We start from the raw sequence: 27,461 nt of genomic DNA, 5'->3' as shown, positions 1-27,461 counted from the left end.
AAAACACATGAACAATTCTAAGCAGTAAACAGGAATTGCACTTAAGTATTTTCAGTTAAGTAAAGTGTTTATTGAACAATCATCCATCATCGTTTAAGAGTGTGATTGTTTTTCTTTTTTTCGAAAGAGACAATAATGTCCAAATGCAAATAGGAATCACTCAAATAAGAATCGTTAAATGGAAGGTGGTCCCTGTCTGTTTGTGGTGAAAAGTCACCACCACCGTTTTATATGCGGCGAATCGATTCTACTTTTTTTTTTCTTTCTTCCTTCCATCATATGCCACCGTCACGCCACAACCCTCCAATTCCACCCACGTTTCTTTCCTATTTTGTTTTGTCCTTTATGTTTCTTTTCTGTCAAGCCACAAATAATTATCGAGATTTATTACAAAAACTTTCTTAGCAAGAATTGAGATAAAGTTTCCACAAAATTGTACAAAAACATTTTCTGCATACAGTAGTTTTTTTGTTGCTGTTACTTTCAAATTGTCCATTGATAACTACGTGTGATTATGTAATGTGTAATAATGCTTTAAAAGATAAAAATAAATAAATTAAAGAAGCTATTTTTCCTAATTTCTTTTAAGATGCTAATAATCAATTAAAATGTTTTTATTTTACTTGGTTATTTTATAAATAGCACACAAAAATATATAGCTATAAAAATCTGATGAAAGTAAATAAAATTTATGAAAACCAATGTATATTATATTTCAAAATTTAAAAATATAATATAACTTTAATTTTGTATCCTTAAAAATGGTCTTAACATGAATACATGATTGGTATTTTAAATTACATTTGTAAAGAAAGAAAATTTCACTTTCTTATCCAAAAACTTCTTGTCCCTAGCAATTAATATTCTCGGGGTCAATTAAAAAAATAGTACTTTCATAAAAAGAAAATACTATACTACCATTCTACCAAATTTGGTTTTGTGTCAACTCAACCAGACAATATGGTGACTAGATATTTGAAGTGTGTTTAGAGTATTTGAAAGTGACGACCTGATAGCATATAGTTCAACTAATCTTGGATAAACTTATATAAAATATTAAAAATTTTGATTGGGCAAAATTCACTCTTATAAAACCGATTTACTTGTATAACGATGGTTGCACCGATCTGAAAACTCATATTCATGTCTTATCTAACCGTACATGTAGGACTATTTGACCGTAAAGAATGACAATTCTTATCAAAAATAAAATTTAATAAAGACAATGAAAATCTAAAAGGCACATATGTATGCATAAAAAATGTACCACAAGCAAATATATGACGCTTATTGATAAGTTTGTGCAGAAGCGCATGCATATTGCACTTGATTTTACTGTTGTATTGTATTTGAATACTTTTGTTGTATAATTTATAAAGGTTGAATTTGTCGAAAAGCAACCAAGATAAAGATGGTGAGTCTGAAATACTCTTCTCATGGAAGCCATACTATTAAAAATTCTTGAACTGGAAAGTGACCCTTTTTTTGCTCTCTCTCAGTGCACCATGTTAGTGAGATTCACAAACTTATCATTACACTGTTGGTTATGCGCATGAAGTAACATATCAAATGCAAAATTCATTCATCATAATTATAAGCTACATTTTCCTTTGATTCAATATCCTAAATTTCACCTACGAAAATGCACGCTTTATTCATTAAACTAATTAAGATCCCTTAATGACTTTTTTTACTAAATTTGATGCATAATATATATGAAATCTTATGAGTAAATAGCAATTTAGTTCGTTATATTCAAAAATATTAATCAATTGCATAAAATCTTTTTTCAAATTTTGTACCACAATTTTAAACAGATTAGGTTTGTTTTGATGCAACAAAGAACTATTTAAGTCGATATGTACGTCTTCATTGGTTCTTATGGATGTTTACTAATTAAAGAAATATTTAAATGGAGGGACTAAATCGATTGATATATATTTTTCAATTAATGAACTAAATTGTTTTCACAAATTTGAGAGGCAAAATTGTTCGACTTTTACAATTTGAAAAATATATATATATATATATATATAATGTCTATTTATTCAAAGGATGAATTTGCTACATGGCTCGGTTCCTTGACATCACATTTACTTACAATTCAATATTAAAAAAAGATTTACAGATATTAAAACCGAAAAATGTGAAATCTCTAATTCTAAGTGATCGGAAAGTTAAAATTGAAGACTAATTTCATTGTATTGGTTTGTCTCTAATTTAAAAAATTTAAGCAGTGAAAAAAAATCTTTGGGGAATTTTGTGTCTGTCTATAATTCACTATTAAAATTGTACCTTTTTCATCATAAGGAGATCGAGGTTCTCTTTTAAGAGTTGAATTTATTTTTTGTGGTGTGATTAACATGTTAGACAAGGGGAACAAAAGGAAAGAGGTAAATAGTAGTGTATATAAAAACTAATTATGAATCATGATGTAATGTTTTTGTGACAGAAGAGAATAAGTGGATTTCTTGCAAAGGCCAAGCAAGAGAAACAATAATAATTAATGTCACAAACAAAACAATTCCTAAAAGAAGACAAGGACACAAAACCCTAAAAGCCAAAAACAGCCTCTCACAAAAGTAGTAGTGAAAAAAACTGTTAGATATGTACTATAAACCATTATTCTAAAAGATTCCATCTTGCAAAAAAAAATACAGGCCGTTGTTATTATTATCACATGGATTGGGGACAAATAGATGCTTTCATGAAGAGGAGGAGGGAATGGCTGACACAAAAGCCATTAACCCATGAATGTGAGCTTGTCATCACGTGAAAGATGCTCTTGTTTTTTTTGTGGTTGGATGCTAGGAATTTTTCTAAAGGACTTTGTATATAAGGTATCTTTTGTTCTCTAGATCTTGAATGTGAAAGGAAATTGACCTAATAGTGTAAACTTGAAGTTGACCTTCAATAGATTGATACCTGTCTCACACTCATTACTGCCAATATTGTAAAATGATTAATGTATACCCTTTTGAATGGATGGGGTGGGGTAGTATTTGTTGTTAAAAAACTTACTATTTCGATGTTAATCTCAAAATTAATCAGTTGATTAGTGATTTTATGACATCAAATTTTCTTTTTTAACTTCTAACAAAAATTTTAACTTATATAATTAAGCATATTGTTGATTGATGGCATGAGAAAACCAAGTTTAACAAAGGTAAAACACATAACCCAGTTTAGTGCTCGTCTACTCGAGAAAAAAAAAATTTAGTCCCTTACAAAAAAAAGTCAGAATATATTAGTCTTTGTGTCAATATTTTTTTACACAACTGATTTTTTTAGACATTGTTGAATTGTAACAAAAATGACGTCATTTTCCATTTTTCATATGGTTGACCACGTGTATTCTAAACGAACATAAGAGATATTTAAATACATAGATTTTTAGTATGAAACTTGTAACCTATTAAGGTTGACCTGATGTGCTTCTCATCAAAATTTTATGTTTGATTTTACTCGGTACTAATTTAAGTTTATTAATTTATCTTCTTAAAAAAAAATTATGAAATTCTTTCAAGATTCCATTTCTTGGATTCCGGTAATTTTTTAGAGTATAAATCTCATAGAATTAGATAGTGATGCTTTACTTTAATAGGCCATCAAATTTTGGAGGATTTGTTGGCAATTATAAGCTACCTCTCACCCACCACCACAATCTCTTTGTCGTTGTTACTACGAATCAAAATTCCTTACCCCCCACTTTTGATCTTATCCCATGAATTGACCTAATCAAATATTTTGTTCTTAGTTGAAAATTTTGAAAGATCTTTGCAATTCATGATCCACGAGACCACGACCCCGTTGTTTTCAATTCCATGTTATTATTACTTTCATTGTATAAGAAGGATTCCGTTTGACTACTTTAGGGAATAATATAATTAACATATACATAGTTATAACCAAGCAATAGAAGAAATACCAATGTCGGCTTCACTATTCTACCAAATTTATTAATCTTATTTTTGTTGACAGTTCATTACTGCTAACGTATTTTATGGGCTGAATTAAAGAAAGTCCAATTTTTGTACATCTGACGTGGAAAATCATTTGTTTTTCTTCATACTATTTTTACTCAAATTTTTACATTCACCACATGTTTCATGTACCCCATCCATGAAATGAGATTAATTTACATGCACCGATGATATATATTTATATTTATTTTACACATGCACCTGTAACCTGTTTACAATTATTTTAGTGTCAAAATCTTATGATCTTTTGCTCAAAAAAAAAAATCTTATGATCTTGGATGAGTTAAGAGATAATTTATGCATCCTTTCATTTTTTCATAATGAGAATTTTTTTTGTTAGGGATGTCAATTGTCATAATGAGAGTTTTGAAAGGAAAATAGAAGAAAATAACGCCAAGACAAGGAAAAATAAGCTGCATTGTAGTAAATGGTAAGAAAATAGTTTGACTTGAAATTTAAAATTATTGTGCAAGTATAAAAGCCGCAAAAACAAAGTTAATGAAAAATAAAGATTTTTGAAGATAGGTGCTTGAAAAATAAAGACTCAAAAATAAATTGTTGGAAATTAAAGCATACTGAAGGTAAATGCTTGAAAAATAAACTGACTTAGGAATAAATTCTTGAATCTTATAAGAAAATAAAATAAATGGAAGTTATACTTGATTAGACTCTGATGTTTTAAATTTGTTTTCAGTTTTAGAGTATGCTTCAAAATGTAAGTATTTAAGTGATAGGCCACGTTATGATTTTTGAGCGCCTAAGTGCAAAACACCGACAAGTTGTCGGTGTTATTCTTGTCGGTCAATCACCTTCGTTTGTTTTGTCTGATTCTTAAATATGTCATGTCTATATTATTTTTTTGTCGACTATGGTTTTATTTTACTTTTCTATGCATAAACTTTTTTTCCAATTTCTCTTAAACCTTTTGTTATCAAGTAATTTTGAGCCTTATAGCTTTGCTCTTTCTTTTAATTTTGAGTGTGTGCATTTTTTTAACTTCTTAACCTAATTCTTCTTTTACTAATTGCTGCTTATTGCTATGATCTTGTAGACATTATTTTTTTGTCGACTATGGTTTTATTTAACTTACATCAGGGCTTGCATGATGATATGTAAACCGCTTTTTACTCGTATATGTATCAACTTTTTTTCCAATTTCTCTTCAACCTTTTGTTATGAAGTCATTTTTTAGCCTTATGACTTTGGTCTTTCTTTTAATTTTGAGTGTGTAGATTTTTCTAAGAATTTCTTAACCTTTTTCTTCTTTATTTGATAGAAGCTTATTGCTACAATCTTTTCCTTGCCGACTTTTTGGCATTTCTATTCCCATGCCTCGTCCAAATACTCCTCAGGTAATGTGCTTTGTTGATTACATTTTGTTAACGCATGTTATGGAAGATATTGACTTCATTTGTTCGTGTTTTTTTAGAGATATCAATCAATTGTAGAGGCTCAACCTCTACATGCATGCAATCTAGTATGTTGGTTGCAACTTATTCAAGGTGGACCGATAATCCAACATTTCACAAATTGCAAATGTGGTCCTGAAAGACCGTATCGTCACTCTTGTTGATAATGTTGTCATGGAGTAGGTTTTCCAGGAAGTCGATACACATTAAGATCCCACGAGTGATTTTCTCAAGTGAAAAATCTACGGAGAGAATGATGGAGATTTACATCGGACTTCCTCCACACAAAAATTCTATAGAGAGAAATTCAATTTTTAACCTTACACAAAGCGTTGTAATGCAAAAATAAAAAAACGTAAGACAATACGTTTCATCAGATTCATTCGTCAATTCCTTTACAATATCATTTTTGAAATATAAATTACTAAAATGACCAATGTTTTGAAATGGAGAGGGAGTAAGAAATATAAATATATTTGTACCAAAGAATAATAAATATGATATGATATGGTATTGAGGGCATTTAAGAAAATTGGTATGAGTTGTAATATCTATTGGTGTGGATTCTTTGATTGGAAGCATCCGACAAAAGCAGTGAAGATGCGGAAACGAGAGCGAACAATTCAAACTGCACGTTTAAGATAAGAATAAGATATTATTATTAAATCCAATCCAATGTAATAAAGTAGTGAATCTTTAAATAGAGCAAAACCAAAGGAGAATTTTGTGGAGTAAGAAAGATTCTTAATTCTATGGAAGAAAAACTGGAATCTAACGGTTGTAAAAGCTTGTCCTTTTCAATATTAAAATTCAATTTATACAAAAAAACAAATAAAATAGGAAAAAGCATCTTTCTTCTTTCCACAATGTTCCAGACGTAATCTGAGGCAATATCAAAAGTGGGTCCATTGAATAATTGGATTCCTTATCTCAACTCAACCACTGCGTTAATTGTTAATTAATTAATTAAACAAACTTGACCAAAACCAAAATTCATGAAATGAGAGCGTTGTGTCACGCTCTTTGTGATTGATGGTTGACATAACATAAGTTTTATTTTATTTCTTTTGTTGAAGAAAGAAATAGATTTGGATTCCAATCCTCATCATCTTTCTACAAATATTAATTTAATAATTCATATAGCCAATGACTTGTACGATTTGTACACACTAGAAAAAGTAGAGTAGTTTAATTAGTATGACCGGCTTTCTTATGATGAGAATCTCTCTATTTCAAAATGAATAAAGGGTGAACACTTCTCTTCGTCCATGTAATATTAGTAAATTTCGGTTTTAATTTCTGTAAAATAAAAGATTTAGATTTTGTCTCTGTAATTTCAGATTCTTCCACTTTTGGTCCCTTCTTTCATCACGTCAGCAGAATCTGCATAAATTACGTCCTTGTAATTTCAGATTCCTCCTACTTTTGGTCCCTGTAATTTCAGATTCCTCCACTTTTAGTCCCTCATTTTACATGCCATGTATGTAGATTCGGCTGATGTGGTGGAATGAGGGACCAAAAGTGGAAGAATCTGAAATTACAGAGACAAAATCTAAATCTTTTTTTTTACAGGGACTAAAACTAGAATTCGTTAATATTACAGGGACGAAAAGAGGTATTTACCTATGAATAAATAACATTCATATTTATTAAATAAAAAATTGACATGATGGAACAAAAAAAAAATTCTATTTCATATCAAATTATTTTTAACATATAAGAAATTATATCCAAAATTGAAAAGTTTATTTACAATCTACTCTAAATAAAGAGTAGTCTCAATTTTAGTCCCTAAAAGATCAAATCTAATTAATATACAGGGTTAAATATATTTTTAATTATTATAAATATATCAACTTTTTGCTTTTGTTTTTCTATTTTTTTTTTACTTTTATGTTTCTAAATTTTTTTTCATATTAAGATCGTTCCTCATAATTTGTATAAACTTACTGTTTTACTTAAATTGCTCCAAGCTTTATTCATATTAAGATCGTTCCTCATAATTTGTAGAATATTTAGTTTGTGTCCTTCAAAATTAGGGATAACATAAAATATTATGGAAACCAATATTAATATGAACAGATTTTGCATGGTTAAAACAAGATAGCAAGGAGCAAGAGCAAAAAGTAGTATATTTGTAAAAACTAAAAATAATATCTTTACAAAGACTAAAGCCAAAAAAATGATATATTTACAAAGATTAAGAACATATTTAAACCATTCAAATACTACTAAATGAACATAAAGAAAAATGAATGAATCTAATAATACAAATGTGAAATAATATTATGTGCATATGATTTGAATAATTCGTAATTGTTTTCATTTAACTTTAGTTATTCATACAAATGTAATATGTATAAACTAAATAAAGAGTTTTATTGTGAATGCTCGAAGTCACTCCTATTATAAAATAAGAATCTTGTCAATTTATATTTAGACAAAATTATCATGCGTAGTTTCTTAACATGTACATAAGCACATGTACATTCTCCAAGAAATAATGATATTATCATGTTCCAATTTTTTTTATTTTTTTATTTTTATTTTTTTTATCATTTCCTTGAAATGACGCCAACTTTTGTTTCGATTTAACAGGCTACGTGTAGAAATTAAGTATATTGAGCCAACATTTTGTCTCTTTACTGGTGGCGTGCATCTACAGTCACATCTTAAATAGACCTAAATTTGTCCTTCAACAAGGAAATAAATCATTCATCAACGTACAGCTCACTAATTTCTTTAAAAAAATATTGATGACTAACTAATTAAGGTGACAACCTCACTAATGTAATATGATTGAGGAATCAAAGTATATATGAGTCAAATCTATGATAAGATGAAATAGGATTATTTTTTTTCCCCCAAAAGGTCTTTGATTAATAAGGCTGGCTATATTGTTCTAGCACAACAAGCAAGTTTCAGAGAGATTCGTGTTTTGTGAGAAACCCTCTCAATGCAACAAGAATTTTGCATTTGATCATTGATGAGATTGAGAGAGATTCGTGTGTGTGGTTTCATAATCTTTTATACCATTCAACAATGAACCTAGTCTTAATGATAGAAATCATTATTATTCTTTATCTTAACATTATTTATACTTATATTGAATTAACTATATTATGAAAATCACTAAATGGCTAGACATCTTATCGCTATTTCTCTTTATTCTGTGTTAAAGCTTTTCCAACACTATTATATTTTCACACACAGAATATGCCTTGCTACACTATGTGGCTTTAAAATTGGTTCCAAATGTTCCACAACATTAGTGATATTTTCAAAGTACGTACATGCTAGAGTGCTTTGAGTGATTGTTTGATAAAATAATTTGTAGCGAATATGATTTTATAAAATTAGTTTAGTTAAAATTGGGAATTTGAAGTCAATTATGTTTGATTTTTTTTTCATTCCAAATATATAGTTATCGTAAAATCTGATGCGAATTCAACTCATAACATAAGTTACTTTAATTTTCTTCGGTGTTTTGTTGACATAAACATATTTTTGATACCTCTATTTTCATTTTTCATGAAGTTTTGGTATAACCCTAAATACTAGAAACTTGACTTTTAGTGACGGTAAATTTTCACACGTAAAAGTTCTTTCACTATAGGTATAGCCCCAATTACCTATCCCCACTGATTTGTAAATTCTGATTAAGCTATATACCCAGTGAAGATCCCAGTCTCCCTAGCTGTTTTGTTGAAGCCCTCTTTTAAATTTGAACTCATTGGTTGGATTTTCGTTAACCGGAACAGAAGTTGAAGCTGTAATAACACATCTCATGATTCATTTCCGCCAGATGATAGGAAAATTCATTTTTACCATCATTGTTTCTAGATATTTCCAATCAACAAAATCAAAAGCTTTCTCAAAATGATATGACGGTATATATCAAATTCTTACGGTATCAATTTCTTTTATGAGATTTTTCTTAGATAGTAAATTTCTCCACAAGTTTTGCTGTTAGATTTTTCAAAGTAAAAAAAAAAATTGAAAAATTTACTATATTGTTTTTTAAGGCATTTTCTAAATATAATTTTTCACTAGTACCACTATCACATGTTGTTATTAGTTATTACTTGCTGCTTTTTTTTGTTTAGGGAGTTACTTGCTGCTTTTGTTTTTTGGAGGGTGGTGCGGGAAATATATATATATCATGGACTTAAAGTAGGAGTGGGAATTTTTTTGGAAGAGTTATAATGGCTATTCCTTAAATATCATACTCACCTTCCAATTCCATCAAATTATTCCACCTAATGCATTTTGGATGGCACCTTTAACTTAGTCTCTATTGGCTGACACAATCATCTTGAATGATGTGCTAAAATTTGCTGATGAGATTCTGAAAGTGCATGATTCACGGCCAAGATCAGGATAAAATTGGATGCAAATAAATATAGATCAACAACCTATATATTCTACTTATCTCTTAGCTAGGTGCCTAGTTGAAGGTTCCGCCAAAAATGAAAATATACATATATGGAGAGTGGTTAATAATATTCTACCCACTATGTCCAACTTGATAAAACAAGCAGAAGATAAGGCATATTTTCATTTATGTAGTAACAATACAAGAATGATGGGAGGTATATTTCCTGACATGGTTAATTTGGTGATAGGTGGTGAGCACGATCGATGGACAAGAAACAGTACATTATATAGGGATATAATATAATCAGGAGAAAATCTATCTTAAGCACAAACACAAATTTTTTCTAAGGATTACACACAAACACAAATTAGAAAAAATTATAGACACACTCACATAAATAGAGAAAAATATACGAAGATGAATATATTATTCAATTATTTTCTCTTTTAATTTTATTTATTTATTTATGTGTTTAAACATTTTTTATTTGTCTTAGTCATATTTATTCTCGTTAGAATATAAAGAGGTTGAAATTGGTATTGAATGATGTTTAGACACACATCAATTAGAGCTATAGGACTTGCTTAATCTAAAATGAATATATAATAAGGGGGTGAAATGAACAATCTCACTAGAATATAATAACGATAATATCAACTATTAATTATTTATTCATTAATAGTTGATATAGTTCACTTTAAACTCTAGATTAAGTTAATCATTTTAGAAGCTAAGAGTCGAACAAAAAATATGTTGCTTTTATCATATTAATTAATTAATTATATCATTAAGTTTTATCTAGAGACATTGCACAAACTAAAGTGATTCAATTTTTTCTCTAGTAACTCATTAAAATTTTAATCAACATATAGAAGAGAAAGTTCAAATACACCCACCAGTTTTTATAAATGAGCATGAATTAATTTAGTTTAGATTGGTTGATTCTACTTACTATATTATAAAAGTAAGTCCCTAGGATTTTACCATTTTGCCCTTTTGAGGGGTATTTTAGTAATTTCCTATTGATGGGGTGTGGTTAATGCCACCTCATCATTTTAGGGTGCATTTCCCATTTTACCCTTCACCATTTTTTTAAATTATTTTATAATTTTTATATTTTTAATAATTTTTATTTTTTTTTAACTATTTTTCAATTTTTTCACCCAAATTCAGTTGCTTCTAAATTGTCGTTGTGGGAGAGTAAGGTATCGCTTGATCCGGAGAAGTTAGGTCAAACACACTATCAATTATTTTAATTTCAATATTGTTTAATCATCACAACCTCACAAATATTTTTATTCACACTATCATTTAATGATACCAAATACTATTATTTCCTTTCTTCAACCTCGCAAATATTTACACACATTAACATTTAGAGTAATATTTTATGTCCGTCTGTCTGGGTTTTTGTTACGCTGATGCATATAATTTTTTTTAGTGTTGCTTGGTTGAGTGCTACCTCACCGATTTTTTTAACTATTTTCCAATTTTTATATTTTTAAATACTTTTAACTATTTTCCAATTTTTTTCTCCCAAATTCAGTTGCTTCTACACTGCCATTGTGGGAGATTAAGATACCGTTTGACCCGATTTTTTTTTTTACTTCACTACATTTTTAAAAAGAAATTAGGTCAAACACAATATCAAATAAGTACTTACTAGAAAGGGAACATTTTTTAATGCATAGAATTGAATGGAATGAGCTTTGGCCAAAAGTTGTTGAATGCTACTTTAAAAAACTACTTCTCGACAATATATTTCACAAGCACCTCTTTTCAACTCACGCTGGGAACCTTTTCTTTTATTTTTTAATATTATATTTCAATATATTTTCTTTTCATTTAATTTTTTTTTTTTTAACAGTTCCATTTAATTTTATTATCTTTTTTTCAAAAGATTTTTATTATCTTTTTATCACTTATATATTTAATTTCAATATTGTTTAATCATCACAACCTCACAAATATTTTTATTCACGTTGTCATTTAATGATACCAAATATTTTTATTTTCTTTCTTCAACCTCGCGAATATATACACACACATTAACGTTTAAATTAATATTTTATGCCCGTCTGTCTGTTTTTTGTTACGCTAATGCATATAATTTTTTTTAGTATTGCTTGGTTGAGTGCTACCTCACCGATTTTTATTAACTATTTTTCAATTTTCATATTTTTAAAAACTTTTGACTATTTTCCAATTTTTTTATTTTTTATCTATTTTCTAATTTTTTTCTCACAAATTCAATTGCTTCTACACTACCGTTGTGGGAAATTAAGATACCGTTTGACCCATTTTTTTTTCTCTTCAACTTCTCTACATTTTTAAGAAGAAGTTAGGCCAAGTACAATATCAATTAAGTACTTACTAAAAAAGGTACTTTTTTTAATGCATAAAATTGAATGGAATGAGCTTTGGCCAAAAGTTGTTGAATGCTACTTCAAAAAACTATTTCTCAACAATTTATTTCACAATCATCTCTCTTCAATTCACGTTGGGAACCTTTTCTTTTATTTTCAAATATTATATTTCAATATGTTTTTTTTTCTTCCATTTAATTTTTTTAGCCGTTCCATTTAATTTTTTAAAGGAGGTTCCATTTAATTTTATTACCTTTTTTTCAAAGAAATTTTATTATCTTTTTATCACTTATATATTTAATTTAAATATCGTTTAATTATAACAACCTCACAAATATTTTTATTTACGCTATCATTTAATGATACTGAATATTTTTTTTTTCTTTCTTCAACCTCGCAAATATACAGACACACATATTAGTGTTTAGAGTAATACTTTATGTGTGTCTTTTTTTGTTACGCTAATGCGTATAATTTTTATAAAATTTTGATTTTAATTAAAAGTAAAATTGTAGATGTCTTTTCTTCAAAAAAGGTATAGATGCCTAAAAAAATTATGCTTATGTTATATATATATATACACATAAAAGGTATAAATACCTAAAAAAATTATACTTATCTTTTATATATATATTGCACCTTTGTATCGTAACAAACTATGCATATCTTTTTCTTATTCAAAAAAACTAAATATTGCTAAATAGAAAATGTATTATTTTCTATTTTATAGACATCAGATGATAGAATTTTGTATAAGTTTGATAATGACCCGAAAAATGTCTTTCCTTATGTAGTGGGAATATAGTTGATGTAACACTATGGGAAAAATACTCCGTAGCTTTATCATTTACCATCTATTTACCTCGAGTTCCTTGCTTCCATTTTGTAGTCAATGACAACCCAAATATATGTAACAATTGGTCAGGTTCGAGGTTGCTCATCAACCTACATCATCTGGTTGTTGAGAAGTTTAAGACTTAGCAAGTTTGCATTATGATTTCACAATACAGTGTTAGAGTAACTTATTATTTCACAATCCGATTTGATTGTTTTTTGACCATGTTTCTTGAATTGTTGTCATGAGTTTAACACTTCTCAAGCTCAGAGTCAAACTTCAGTTAAAACTTAAGTCAGAGTTCGACTTCTTCTCAACGTACTTCGTACAACGATTTTTCCTAACAGTCACATGTTAGGGCAATTGCTGAATTTATAAACTTAGTCAATGTCTGCTTTTTTTTATGCACAAACATGCTTTGAGTTTTTTTACGCACAAATTAAAAATATATATTGCATTATTCTTTATTTCATGTGCATAATTTGTGTTAGGAAACATACTGCATCACTATTTGGAAAACAACTAAATTCAATCATAACCAGTTTGGATTGTATTATGAGAGTTGTACCAAATGTTCGAAGACATCAATGTCAAATGGTGCTGGCTATATATGCACATGCGGAAGTGATGCTTAATTTTCCATTTGTTTCAACAATGTTAATTGGTCAACGGGGTGCATATATTGTACATGCATGTATTTATCTAGACTTTATAGGAAGATAATATGATGATAAATTAGAAGTCATGTTACATTTTCTTTAGCTTAAAATCAGTTATGCTACCTTTATTTTATAAATTATATGTAACTATATTCGCATACATCTTATCCATGTAAATATGCATTAGACTAATATTGCAGTTATTTTCCTGTTTAGCATTTCCCAAACGACGTGTCAAGAACAATTATGAAAGGAAAGCGCAAAACAATCACTCTCATTGATAACCAGACACAGAGACAGTATAACTGTCATCTCATTACCGCCGATAGAGCAAGCTATGAAAATTACTTGGGTGGGCAGTGGTTCAATTTCTGCAGATAACGAGTGATGGAAGAAGGTGGTAAGCTCATCTTTGATCTTGAAAAGTCACAGATAACGAGTGATGGAAGAAGGTGGTAAATTCGAGTTGTTCCAAAGTAGATCTTTGTTGTTGAACTATTTTAACTTCTACTATTTTGATGTATCGCTTTGGACTATAGTCGTAAACTATCTTGACTTTGGGATGTCATTTGTTCTTTTCATTTTGTCTGATGTAAGTATTGGCAAAAATTCCTTTTTGGTTAATCTATGAAACTTGCAATCTCTTTTATAAATCTAACTATTATGTAACGTTAATCTGTACATTGTTGGTTCCTTCATTGGTTCCAATTAGTATCATGTTAATTGTAATGTTGTTTTCCTAATCTCTTGAGAAAAATAAAACATGCTATTTTCCTACAGTAAATCTTTACAATGCTTTGGTAAATGTTTTAGAAATGTACATATATATAACTTCTAATTAACACTGCAATTTGTTTTGTACCTAGCACTTCTAAAATGAGATATCAATGACATTTCTAAAAGAAACACGGAAAACAATCACACTCATCGACAAACAAGTTCAAAAAAGGTATAAGTGTCGCTTGATAACGACAAAGAGAGCAAGTTATAAAAAATACTTAGGCGGCCAATGGTTCAAATTTTGCCGATAACATATGTTAGAGGTAGGTGATAAGTTAATTTTTTATCTAGAGAAGCCACCTAAAAATATGCACGTTCAAGTCGTTTCCAAATAAAGATTTGGTGTTCATGATCCACACTTTCAACATATCACCTTAACTTTAATCCTAGACCAGATTATCTTCACTCACTAATGCTACTTCTTTGCTTGATTTCATTTGATGTAAATATGGGTATTACAACAAAACTCTTTTTTATAATTTTGGATAATATGTAAATTCACACATCATTGATTCCTTTATTGGTTCCAATAGTTTTCATCCTAAATATTATATCAATTCCTAATCTCATAAACTGATTATATGTTCTCTTAATCAGCTCATACATATTTTATGATGAATCACAATGTTCCGTCGTTTTAACATCTCTTCTTTCAAATTTTTTTTTTATCGAATACGTTATTGAACCCGTGCGAACACGGGTTTGTAACTAGTTCCATATAAAAATAATATGATTTACTATAACATTATTACCCTCCTCAAATAAGGTTTTGAAGTGATAAAGCAGTGAAAGTTGGATTAAATACGCGATGAGCCGAAAGTGACTCACAAATCCTCATTCGTCGTTGCTTTCTCTCTCAATCTCTTCTTCTTCTTCTGCACAAATAAATAAATAAAGAAGAATCTCCGCATCCTTAATTTCACATTCACATCTAATCCACTTCTTTCTTCTTATTACATTACATTATTATTATTATTCTTATCTATCTATATTATTATTAATTCATTTCATAACAACAACAATAATAATAATAATAATCTCACTCTCCTCATTTTATATAAATCCCATCACATCTTCTTCTCACTATTTCCCTTTTAACTCCTCAACAAGAATCTTCTTCTTCTTCTTCTTCTTCTTCTTCTTCAACGATCCAAATCTATTCATCATAATAAGATCCAATGGGTTGTGTTGTTCCTGCAGAACTTAGTTTAGATTTAAGACCAACTTTCGTTCCCAAAACCATCGCTAATTTCCTCTTTCACCTTTCCACAATCCAAACCACCTCCGATAAACTCTCTAAACTCCATGATTTCCTCTCCAGACTCGAAGATGAACTCAATAAGATCGATGCTTTCAAACGTGAACTACCTCTCTCCATGCTCCTCTTAAACGACGGTTCGTATTCCTTTCCAATATCATCTTCGTTTTTTTCTATTTTTTATGATACCCTTTTCAATTTTTTATCTGGGTTTTTAATAAAGTTAACAACTTTTGTAGTTTTTGATTCAATGGGGCTAATGGGTTTATTTTGTTTTTTTTTTTTTTGCAGCAATTTTGGTTTTGAAGGAGGAATTGGAAAAATGTACAAGTAAAAATTCTGTGCCAGTTTTGGAAGAGTTTATTCCTTTGAAGAAAGAGATTGATCAAAGTGAAGAGAATAAAAATAATGATAGAGACAAGAACAACAACAATGAATGCAGCAAAGATAAGAAGAATTGGATGAGTTCTGTTCAGTTATGGAATAACAACACAACAACTTCTAATAATAATGTCTCTGATCATCATCATCATCATAAACTTAATAAATTAGAAACAACCAAGGTACTAAAAAAAAGGAACACTATTGTTTATTCCTAAAAATTAAACAAGAAAAACTTGCAACAATAATCTTAATGAGGGTTTTGTTTTTGTTTGGTGATTACAGAAAAGGGAGGAAGGACAATCTGTGACTGTAGCTGAAGACCTTTTTCAATCTTGTAGTAGTAATAGAAATGGAGGAAGTGCTTTTATGCCTTTTTCAGCGTATTCTTCTGTTCCTGTGACAACAGTGACATTATCAGCGCCTAAAGAAGAGAAGGAAGAACCTGTTAGGAATAGGCTCTCTTTTCTGACTCCTGAGGTGAAGAGTTTGAGAGAAGGATTTGGTTCGAGGGGATCAAGAAGCAGTTCTAACAGGGCAGTTTCGTCGTCGTCTCCTCCTACCGTGCAGCCGAGTTTGCGTGCTGCGCCGCTTCAGCCGCAGCAGACTTCTAGGAAACAGAGGAGATGCTGGTCACCGGAATTGCACCGGAGATTTGTTAATGCGTTGCAGAAGCTTGGAGGTTCTCAAGGTATGAATTTGAAACTTTACTGTTTTTGTGATGTAGCATATGTCTCACTTTCTTAAATTAGAAATGTACTTATATTTAATATCTTATGTAATTGTGCTGTGAGGTTTCAAAACACTCAATTTTGACCAATTTGGAAATGTTATAGATTAGTGAATTGATGGATGTGCTGAAACTGAATGCTAGTCTTAAACATTTAAGGATTTGATGCTTGAAGTTGTGTTGATGTGAAATTTTAAATAAAATGTTTGTTCTGTTTAGTTCACGGGTAAAGTTGGGGATTGCTTAAATTTAGATCAGCCAGGAGACAAATAGGAGTGTTATGTATAGACAAATCAATTTGTAGGTCTATCCCGAATTCAAATCTTGGCCGGAACAATCCTTGATCAGATTAATAACCTCCCAACCAAACTATGGATTAGCCGGCCCTCCTTTCCTTAAGAATCGGAAGGTTAAGACCATAAAACATGTAGGTCTATCAAGCCCAAATGATTTGCCTTTGCATTTTGCATACATAGTCTTGGTATGCCTTCGCATTTTGCATACATAATTTTGGTATGCTGTAATAACATTACATCTTGTTTGGTTCATTTGTCTAATTAACTGTTTTAACTGCAGCAGCAACTCCAAAGCAAATTAGAGAACTCATGCAAGTTGATGGCCTGACTAATGATGAAGTGAAGAGCCATTTGCAAGTAAGTTTTTAGTATTCTTTTTATTTTTCTCCTCTTAACTGCATGCTTTATTAAGCTTAGTTACTAGGTGTTTGATGATGGTTATGATATAGTAAATTTAATACAGTATTAATTATGTTATGTTGCTATCAAAGTATCCTCAGTCGCAGATATAAACGAGGTATACTAGATGGTATTTATGATTATGATGAGTATCATATTGTATGTGCATTCATGGTATCTGGTTATGAGGCATGTAGGATTGAGATTTGGTTGTGTTATCAAGTTTGAATTGGATGTTTGACATATGATTCTTGATTATTATTGCAGAAATACCGACTTCATACGCGGAGAGTTCCAGCTGCAAGTGGTACTGATCAGTCTGTTGTAGTTCTTGGAGGTTTATGGATGCCTCAAGAACATTACAATGACTCTTCCAAAGGTAGCAGTACGGCGTCTGGTTCTCCACAGAGTCCACTTCATTTAGCTACAGGATCCCGGGGAGGGACATCACCAACTGAAGGTGATAGCATGGAAGATGACGATGATGAAAAATCCGAGAGTTATAGCTGGAAAAGTCATATTCACAGACATGGAAAAGTTGGTGTATAGGATATACTCTCTCCACCATGAATTTTGCAGATAAAAGTATACATGGGAGGAGTTTTACAACTACATACAATGAGAATAATACATGAATACATAGAAGAGGCTATTGGAATTTTTTGAAGGTTTATCTTGACTTTTATACTAGAGATTTGATTTGAGACTATGAATTATAATTTTATTAATCCTACATTCCACGATAAGAATCAGGTCATTTTTATCTATAATAATTCTTTCATTTGTTTTTGTCACAAGTGAATGCCCCAGAAGAGATATTATTAGTCCAATGTTATGTTTTTGTGGATGTTAGTCTCTTACAGTATTATTTACACATATAAACCACTTCACAAATTTCAGAGATGTCTTGTCATGATTAATCACTCTTTTTCTAGATTACCTTTGTGTTTTCCTGTCGTGGTTTTTTCTCAAAGACACTGAACAGGAAACATTTATGTTATTTCCATTTTGTGCTCTGGCTCTCGTTGTAATCTGTCAAAAAAAAGGCCTTTAAGGGCAAAATCTGTCACTCTTACCTTTCTTCATTGTAGGGTTGTAGCCTTGTAGGGACTGTTTGATTTAGAAAGAGTATCGGTTCTCATAGTAGGAACTTCATACTACAACCGTAGAGGATCCATTATCTTCTCTTAATCCTACTCTATCTATCACTTGTGAAATTGATGATCTTCGACGATGATAATTTGTTAAAATTATGAAATTTCTATAGCAAAATTCTGGAAATTTTATTTTCACTGATTTCAGTAGCTTTTTTCACCAACTACTTAGAACTAAAGATGATAATGTATTTTTTTTTCCTTTCTTAAAGAATAGAAGATGTTACAATCTTCATCTATAATGGAGAATCAACATAATTTGGGGGTATAATCCAGGAAGGAAATTGTCAATTGTTTATAACTATACTACTGATCAATTTAGAATGGAAATTGGATGCTTTTTCTAATTGAAAATTTCCAATAAAATATGATTGCATTCACTATTACTTAGTCAAAAGTTTGAAATTTAAACATCATTTTGTCCTTTTACGTAACCCTAAAGGGTGAAAAAAAAAAAAAAAAAAACCAGCTATTTACTTACCCATTCAAGATTCAAGCATGACAAAAAAGTCACTTTCTCCAAGCAAAATTGTAGTGGAGAATCTTGCAAACAAAATAATGAAGGAGCCCACAGTGATATATTCATTTATAATAATTATGAGACACGTTGTTTGTTTGGTGAAATGCAAATGATAGAATCTCTCTTTGTTATCTTTAATTCTATATATCTTCTAAAACCAGGTTCAGCTTATCCCAACCAACTACCACAATTTAAATATTTGGTCCAATTTCGTAAAATCTTGACAATATATTCTATATGTTACATCTGTTTGTAAACATGAAGAATAGAAAATCACATGGCAGGTAATTTTTATTTTATTAAAATAATACCTTACATTTATGTAAAGCATCTACCAAGTCATGACCCACCTAGAAATTATACCTTAAGAAAGATTCTTTCAAAGACTAGCCAACTGGTTAGTAGTTTTCCATCATGGCATGAATTTGAATGGAACAAGAAAATGCCACCAATTATTCTACGCGTCAAAATGGGTTTGGCCAAAAAGCCAACCACCACCCACCAAGACATCAAAAGTTACTATTATATTTTTGGACTAATTTGTATTTTGTTTGGTTTCCAAAATCTAGCTAAAATTTGTATGTGTTGTTCATGTTTGCTATGTGTATAATTTGTTGAGAATCTTGTCAATATGATGATGAACATGGGACATGTTTGTTCCTTTAGTATAATTTAATCTTTAATTGATTGATGATGAGATTGTCTCAAGGAGGGGGCTTGGACAACTCTTTTGGTGAGTTGAGGGGTACCAAATAGATATTAGATTTGAAAATTTTGGAATAGAGATAGTCTATAGTTTATTGTTGTGTCAATCGTTAATTCTTAGTCATTGAGATTCAAACTTTCCAAGAACCTAAGACAACAATGGGCTCTATGCTCATGCGGGATTGAGCAAATAAGTTTTTTAGGATTCAAAAGAAGGATAAATATAAAATGAGGGTTATTCTAGTCGTGTTATAAATGCACTAGCTAAACCTATTGATAGTTGAAGAGCAATTTTTCATCTTCAAAATCTCAGTCAAATCTTCTGCTTGTGGAGATTTATTGGAAAATCAATTGAGTCTCTTATTTTAGTTGTGTTATATGTGCTTTTATTTTTAAATGTTACGTGCACGAGCCTTTTAATTCAAACGAGACTTATTGCTATTGATTTTATGATCTCTACCAGCATGATCGAATAATAAACATAATTCATTGGACCGTCAATATATTCCTAAAGGATCAAACACTCTCTAGAAAAGCTCATGTGGCCCCCCAAAAGGCTCTCTGAAGCCTGGACGTGTTCCCCCCGAAGGACACCGCCCCGTAGCAAGAGTCTAAAATTAAGGGCAGATAGCTCATACAAATAATCAACCTCATAGATTAATCACTTCGCCTTGTCCCCACAACTTGTGCTTTGGGGGCTGTGGACCGTCAATATATTCCTTAGGGCTTGACTGCCATCTAGAAAGGTTCAGGCGCCCTTCAAAAGGGCTCTTGAGGCCAGGACGCATCCTCCAAGATGCGCCGCCTCAACTAGGTTCTAGAAGCATCTGGAGTTTAGTAAAATGTCTTAAGACCCATCTTGCTTGGGGCTTAAGTCACGCAAAAACAAGCTCACAAAGGACTATAAATACCTCGCTTGAGATCATTCTCAAAGCATTACATAAACAGTCTAAACCCTAGTTTCTATATTGTACTCACTGCATCTACATCCACCAACAGTTGTATATACAAAATAATTGACCGATGAGATTGTAAAATCCTTTCTTTTAAATTAGGGGTTATTCAACATCCATCCATCTATACATCATTCTCTTCCTCTTCCCCCTTCCTTTTGTTTTCTTTTATAGGTCATACTAAAGGCTAAATCTTGCGGATAGACGCATAGAAATGGTTTTTTCTTATTTCTTTTGGAGACGGATATAAATGACTTTTTTGTTTCTTTTTACAAAAGAAATGACTTATTGACTTGTAAAAGCTAACATTCCTTGGAATATAAAGATGGGAATTTTATTCCAAGGAATTTAGAAAAAATATGTTTGGTTAGCTTTATAATATTCCAAGGAACCATAAAAATAGGGATTATAATAGGAAAACTATTTATGAATTTATTCCCATCTCCATGGGAACTTTATTCCCACCATTTTTCTTGGGAAATTTTTTCTATTCCCAGGAACATTTTATACCCTGGAATAAAATTTAGTAAACTTGTAACAAACATAGACATATACATTCCTATCATTTTATTTCCGGGAATCAACAATTATAACTTGAAACAAACACACCCATAAAGTATTAAGCGGTTGAACTGAACAAATGAAAACTACGTGATGGTAATCCAAACAATAAAGAAACATGAAATATATCTTGCCAAATATTTAGGAGAGTGATGCAAAATCATAATCATATTTATGGACTGTAATTAAATATTCAAATCTCAATCAGGCTATGCTTTCATTGTCAGATCGTTGACTAAGATCTCGTGTGAGAACGTAAAATCATAAAAATGAAAGCCTGAAAAGGAGATAAGATTTGTATTTTAATCAACACTTATCCTCTTTATTTTTCGTCAAAAAACTTCTCCTTTTTATTATTCGAAAATTACTTTTTCCACTTCAAACGAAACTAAGAAACACCATGAAATGAAAGGTTTAACCTCAACTAATTGGATTTTAACTGACAGTATGAGAAACGGTCAAAACCATCACAATCTGTTTCAAATTACAACTCATTAATAAATATCATTTTATTTAGTGCAATATTATAATTAGAATTAATTAAGAGTTAATATTTTATTATTTTAATTATTGATTAAGGTTAATCCTTAAAATCCAACGGTTGATTCAGTTGTTTCATTTGTTGGTTGCTGAAATAACCAAGTTGAAGTTTAGTTGGAGGATTTAGCTAAAGATGGTTCATGTCATTGCCATTGTTTCCAACTGTGGAATTAGGAACAAGGAGTTCCTTAAGATATACTTGTAAAAGTTGCACAAATTTTTCTTTGGGGGTTGAGAATGCACTTTTTTGTGATGGAGAAGTCTATTTCCAAGCCTATTGACAAGAGAAGGAATCTTGATTAGATTGGTTCATTGCAGGATTTGTTGTGGCGCGGGCTTTGTAAAAGCCATATCAAAATAGTTTTATATATGATAATGAGTTTCATAATCACCATGTTTATAAGGTGATGTTTTTATAGCCATTTCCTTTCAAGTCTTTAATAAAAAAAGATTCAAGTAACATTTGGTTTGCATTCTAAGTCGCATTGTTCTGGTAATTTTTATTAAAAATGAGTTTGGGTGTTATACTAACATAATTCTTTTCCAAATTTTGAAATATACAAATAAATATTAAAATTGAAATTTAGATGACATAAATATTATAAAACTGAAAAAACACTACTAAAAATTTATCCAACAAAACACAAAATGAAAGCAATGTTGCTAAAAAGGTGCCACTTTAGACATTATTTCTCGTAATGGTTTGCTTCAGAAAATTTTGAAAGTAAAACATTGACGTTCAATGTAAAATAATTTACTTTATTTTTTTTATATAGTATAGATGGATAGACATGGGTACGTTGGAAAATTTGTTTAATTTTTTGAGCGAAGATCCATTTTAATCCTTGAGAGAAATAGTGAGATTCAACTTAGTCCCTGTATGAATTACCATCAGATAAGGGACAATTAGAAGAACCTAGCTAACAATATAATTCAGTCAGATAGAATTAAATACATCAGAATCTTACAAAATACTTTTGATGCATCATAATATCTACACAAAATTAACTCAATATTATCTTTTTTATATGCATCCCTTGCTTCAATCAGTACTCTCCTTCTCCATAATTACTTGCTCCGTGAAATCATAACAATATCTGTCAACTAGCTTATTTTTTGACATCAAAAGATTTTTAAGACTTTTAAGACTAATTAAATGATATGACACTTGTATATTTTTCAAAGGATGAAAATAGGACTCAATTTTTTTTAATTAAATTTAGTATTAATTAAATTCATGGATTCACGAGAAATCTAATTTATTAATTTTTACCAAAATCGTGAATAAATAAATGCTTTGTTGTTCTCTTATATTCTCATCGATGACATCCTTCCCTGCACAATCTCCCTCCTCCTAGTCATATTTTTTTCTCTATTTATTTCTAATCAAGTGTCAAGGATTGATAATAAAAAAAAAAAAATCCTAAAACAATTTCATGGAATACAAAAGTAAAATAAGCAAAGACAACTATCCCAAAACATATTTAGATATGCAGTGGAGAAAGGAGAGACAAAAGTTCCAACATCCAAGACATCTATTTGAAACCTAATGAATGAATGAATGAACGGTCTTGTCCATGTCATGAATGTAATTGTTTTCTATAGCTTTCCTTGCACAAAAATCGCTTTCAAGATTCATATATTCTCTCCCAAACAACATCCATAAACCTGCAAGTGAACGAACATGGAAGGTTTTGTTGTGAAAACAAAAAGAGCATATGGGTTGAGTGAAAGTATAGGTGCTACTCTTTTGTTATCAACAAATATGAACCCTTAACTTCTTTTAAATGATCCAACAGTATATTATTGAACCACACACTTCTTGTTGTGAGTAATTTCTTAACATAAAGAATATAAAAAACCTATTGTGAAATTTTTGGGTAAGTGAATGAATTAAATCAAAACCGTAAAAGAGGAGTGCTAATCATAGCCAAGAGTAATATACCAATCAAAAAGATAAAAATTGAACACCAAAGTTTGCCGCTAATCATAGCCATGATCTAATATAGATGTTAAGAATTGAGATGTTTCAATTTAGAAAATATATTAGACAACGACGTGGCAAATATAATGAAGATTTTTTTTTTTTGTAAACTCAATAGATACACTTCATAATCCTTAATTGTAGCATGAACACATAAATTTGAGACTAAAATATGTTTTGGTCCTTCTAGAACGACGGTTTTAACTATTTTATAGCATTTTATAAATCTTTTTGATAAAATTAAAAAAGGGGAAAAGTAATTTCTAACTTTCTTCATCTTCCTCCCTCCTCCTCTTCTTCATAATATCTTCATACATTCATCATAAAAAACCCAAATTAAAAAATTAAAAAATAAATTAAAATGATCATTTTGAAACATTCATCAGCTAACACATAAACAATAGATTGAAAAAATGCCAAAATCTTTTATCATGAAATATTGATGCAAAAGAGAAAAAAGTTGTTTCCTCAAAAGACAAATCCATCCTCTCCAATGGTTTTTTTTTCTAGTGAAAGAACTATAGGGTGTTGCTGTTATGGGTATGGTTCAGGTGAAAGTGGAAGAATGAAGCTCACTTTCACAACTTCAATTTACCTTATTTGAAGTGGGCGAATCAACGTTACCTCAATGTCAAAAGATTTCTGACAACGACGACGATCCGTCGATGGTGTCGTTACCGAAGAATAAGATGAGCAGATTGATAATCGATGGTGGTGATGATGAGATCAATGATGTGTGTGAAAGGTTGCTGCTTGATCTGAAGGTTGAAGCTGAAAAGATAAAAGATGCCATTATGAAGGAGCAAGTGAATGGTGGTGCTGGTGATGGTGGAGAAAGGTCATCAGAGGCGGGAGAGAAGGCATGGAATTTTAGGACAAGGAAAGGTTTGCTGGGGAGAGAGGAAAGAGGTTGTTGGAATGAAACCTTTCTCTTTCCTATCTAGAATGATGTTCATCAATCTTCAACAATCTCTTTCCACTCTTTCCAGCATATCTTTCCTTGTTCTGAAATTCCACACCTTCTCTCTAACTGCCGGTGACCCTTCTCCCCCATCGCCACTACCATCAATCTCTTTTTCCTTCAAAATCGCATATTTTATCTTTTCATCTTCAAACTTCATATCAACCAACAACCTTTCACGCATAACATCGATTTCATCATGACCACCTCCGATTCTCATTTTTCTCATCTTATTCTCTGGTGGTGACTCTGTCGACTTATCATCTTCGTTGTCAAAAATCTTGACACTTGAGGGAAAATCGATTCCCCCACTTCAAAGAAGGCAAATCGAAGTTGTGGAATAGGGGCGTCATTCTGTCACCTTCCCCGGAACCATTACCCATAAGAGCAACAACCTCTTCTTCTTCACCAGAAAACACCATTAGAGGGGATGGATTTGGATTTTGATGAAATTACTCTTTGCTGTTTTGCATCAGTATTTCATAGTAAAAGATTTTGGTTGTTTTTTTCAATTTTTATTTATGTGTTTGCTTGATGAATGTTTCAAAATTATCATTTTAATTTTTTTTTTTAAATTGTGTTTTTTTTTTTTTATGATGAATGTATGAAGATATGATGAAGATGAAGAAGAGGAGGAGAGGAAGATAAAGAAAGTTAGAAATGATTTTTCCCTTATGATTTTTATTAAAAAGATATATAAAAAAGTTAAAAGCCATGTGTGCACCACATGTACAAATGGGTACAATCAGCACGTGACACCAAAGCAAAAACCTCCCAAATCAGCAAGAAAAGTGGGCCTTGAGACTTTTTAAAAAACAAATTTTTTTGTAGGGACATATTTCAAAAGTTTTTTTTTTGCATGGACCAGAACACAAAATCGTCATTCTACAGGGCCCAAAACCACATTTTAACCTAAATTTAATCATAAAGATTAAAGGTTTTGGATTAATTGAATACTCAAATAACTATGAGTTCATAGTATTATGTGTATTCTAATCTTTATCAAGTCTTTGATGCCGATGGAGAAAAGATTATATTTATTCACTCAACTATGTTTAACGTGAAATCTCAACGAGGCAACGACACTAAAAAGTAGTTAAAAATGAAGCACTCTTCTTACGAGAAATTCATTACCTCACTTGCATATCATAGTAAACCCACACACAAGGCCCTTCACATAAAAGTCGTTGTGTGTGGACTTAATATGATGGGTAAGTGAGTCCATGAGTAACACATAGGGAGAGTATAATACCCTCGTATTTAAGAGAGAGTAGTATAAAGTTATTTTCTCAAGTGGCGAAGATTTTATAGAAATTTTACCTTAATACGTGTCAAACTTTGAATAAATCATTTAAAATCAATTCAAAATTTATTAGGCTCGACTCTGATCCATCCTCCAAAAGGTACATTGATTAGGAGATGATTCCTAGAAGAAGAAAAAAAATGAAGTCACCACGAGGGTTAGATAACAATATCTCATTGAGTTTTTAAAAGCAAGTTAAACATAAAACTCCATCTTTAGGCAAGATTAATATTTAAACAATAAAACTGTGGTTAAAACATAAAATACTCTCAAACAAAATGAAGAGTTAAACATTTGTGTGTATTCTTTTATTTCACAATTTCTATTCTTAATTTACCAACAATTTCATATTCCTATTCTACGTTCTCCTCAAAAGTGAGAAGTATGAGAACCTATACTAAGTTGATCAGGTTGTATATACCTCATCAAAACCGTTAGGAGCAAGATACAAAACCTAGGATCGTAGAATGGATTGAAGATGGTCTTCTCTTTCGCACACTCAAAGGCTTGGCGAAGATCATATCAAAGAGGCTATCGTAACCTCATACACCTCATCAACTTGCATCTTTCTCCTTGAGCTTACATGATTTTTAGTTTGAATAATTTGAACATGCATGATTGAAGTTAGATTTAGGCCCTTTTATAAGAGACTTTCATACAATAAAAGGAAAACACGTCAAACCTTTGTGTGCTATTGGTTACTTCATGCCCAAATAGGAAAACTTGTCAAAGCTCATTTCCCATTGGTTATCTCATGTCAAAATTGGAAAATTCCTTAAAAGGTTGTTTCTCATTGGTTGCTTCATGTTCACACGGAATATATTTTAAAATTCTTACTTATTATTTTTCTCTCTATTTATAAATTATTGTTAGTTTAGAAAAATATTGAAAAATAAATTGATTGCTTATTTGTATTTTTATAAGACACAATTATTTTAGGTAAAGAAAAAAGGACAATTATTATTTTTCCAATTTTAAAGATTTTCCAATGATTTTTTTTCAAAATGTCGTCATATTATTTTTGGTAAAAAAAAAAAGAATTATTATTATTCCAATTTTAAAGATTTTCAAATGATTTTTGCAAAATGTTGTCATATTATTTTTGGTCAAAAAAAGGCAATCGTTATTTTTCCAATTTTAAACATTTTCAAATGACTTTTGTAAAATATTATCATATTGTTTCTTAAAAAGGACCGAAATGAGATTAAAAAAGGACGACTTTTTTTTTTGAAGAAAAAAAGAAAGACTTAATAACTATTTTATATTTTTGATGAATTAACTTTGTGATCCCCTAAAAAAAACCTGT

The 27,461-nt window shown here is 30.4% G+C and overlaps 1 protein-coding gene and 1 long non-coding RNA gene across 3 annotated transcripts; one reads left to right on the top strand and one right to left on the bottom strand.

Moving 5' to 3' along the window:
* Positions 1-15,320: 15,320 nt before the first annotated feature.
* LOC25493035 (myb family transcription factor EFM) lies at positions 15,321-18,543 on the top strand. Of its 2 annotated transcripts, none has more exons than XM_013601432.2 (5): positions 15,321-15,805; positions 15,960-16,231; positions 16,335-16,740; positions 17,359-17,432; positions 17,742-18,543. In XM_013601432.2, exons 1-5 carry the CDS (start codon positions 15,589-15,591, stop codon positions 18,021-18,023), a joined length of 1,251 nt encoding a protein of 416 aa, XP_013456886.1. In that variant the 5' UTR covers positions 15,321-15,588; the 3' UTR covers positions 18,024-18,543. The 2 variants fall into 2 exon arrangements, with proteins under 2 accessions (XP_013456886.1, XP_013456887.1); XM_013601433.2 differs by having other exon boundaries at positions 17,356-17,432.
* Positions 18,544-23,188: 4,645 nt separating this feature from the next.
* LOC112421247 (uncharacterized) lies at positions 23,189-26,848 on the bottom strand. The gene is made up of 3 exons (XR_003011437.2): positions 26,577-26,848; positions 26,173-26,278; positions 23,189-23,575 (listed from the first exon to the last, which is right to left on the bottom strand). It is a non-coding gene; the product is annotated as an uncharacterized lncRNA (long non-coding RNA).
* Between the last annotated feature and the right edge of the window lie 613 nt (positions 26,849-27,461).

This window comes from Medicago truncatula, chromosome 4 (genome assembly GCF_003473485.1).
Source record: "Medicago truncatula cultivar Jemalong A17 chromosome 4, MtrunA17r5.0-ANR, whole genome shotgun sequence".
Classification (NCBI taxonomy): domain Eukaryota; kingdom Viridiplantae; phylum Streptophyta; class Magnoliopsida; order Fabales; family Fabaceae; genus Medicago; species Medicago truncatula.
Note: the sequence above shows the minus strand (reverse complement) of the source record. Positions and strands in the feature narration are given on the sequence as shown.

Excerpts from the sequence above, each read along its gene's own strand:
- LOC25493035 (XM_013601433.2), top strand. The coding sequence starts at position 15,589 with ATGGGTTGTGTTGTTCCTGCAGAACTTAGTTTAGATTTAAGACCAACT. Across the intron at positions 16,232-16,334 it reads ATAAATTAGAAACAACCAAG|AAAAGGGAGGAAGGACAATC; the intron begins GTACTAAAAAAA and ends TGGTGATTACAG. Across the intron at positions 17,433-17,741 it reads AAGTGAAGAGCCATTTGCAA|AAATACCGACTTCATACGCG; the intron begins GTAAGTTTTTAG and ends TTATTATTGCAG.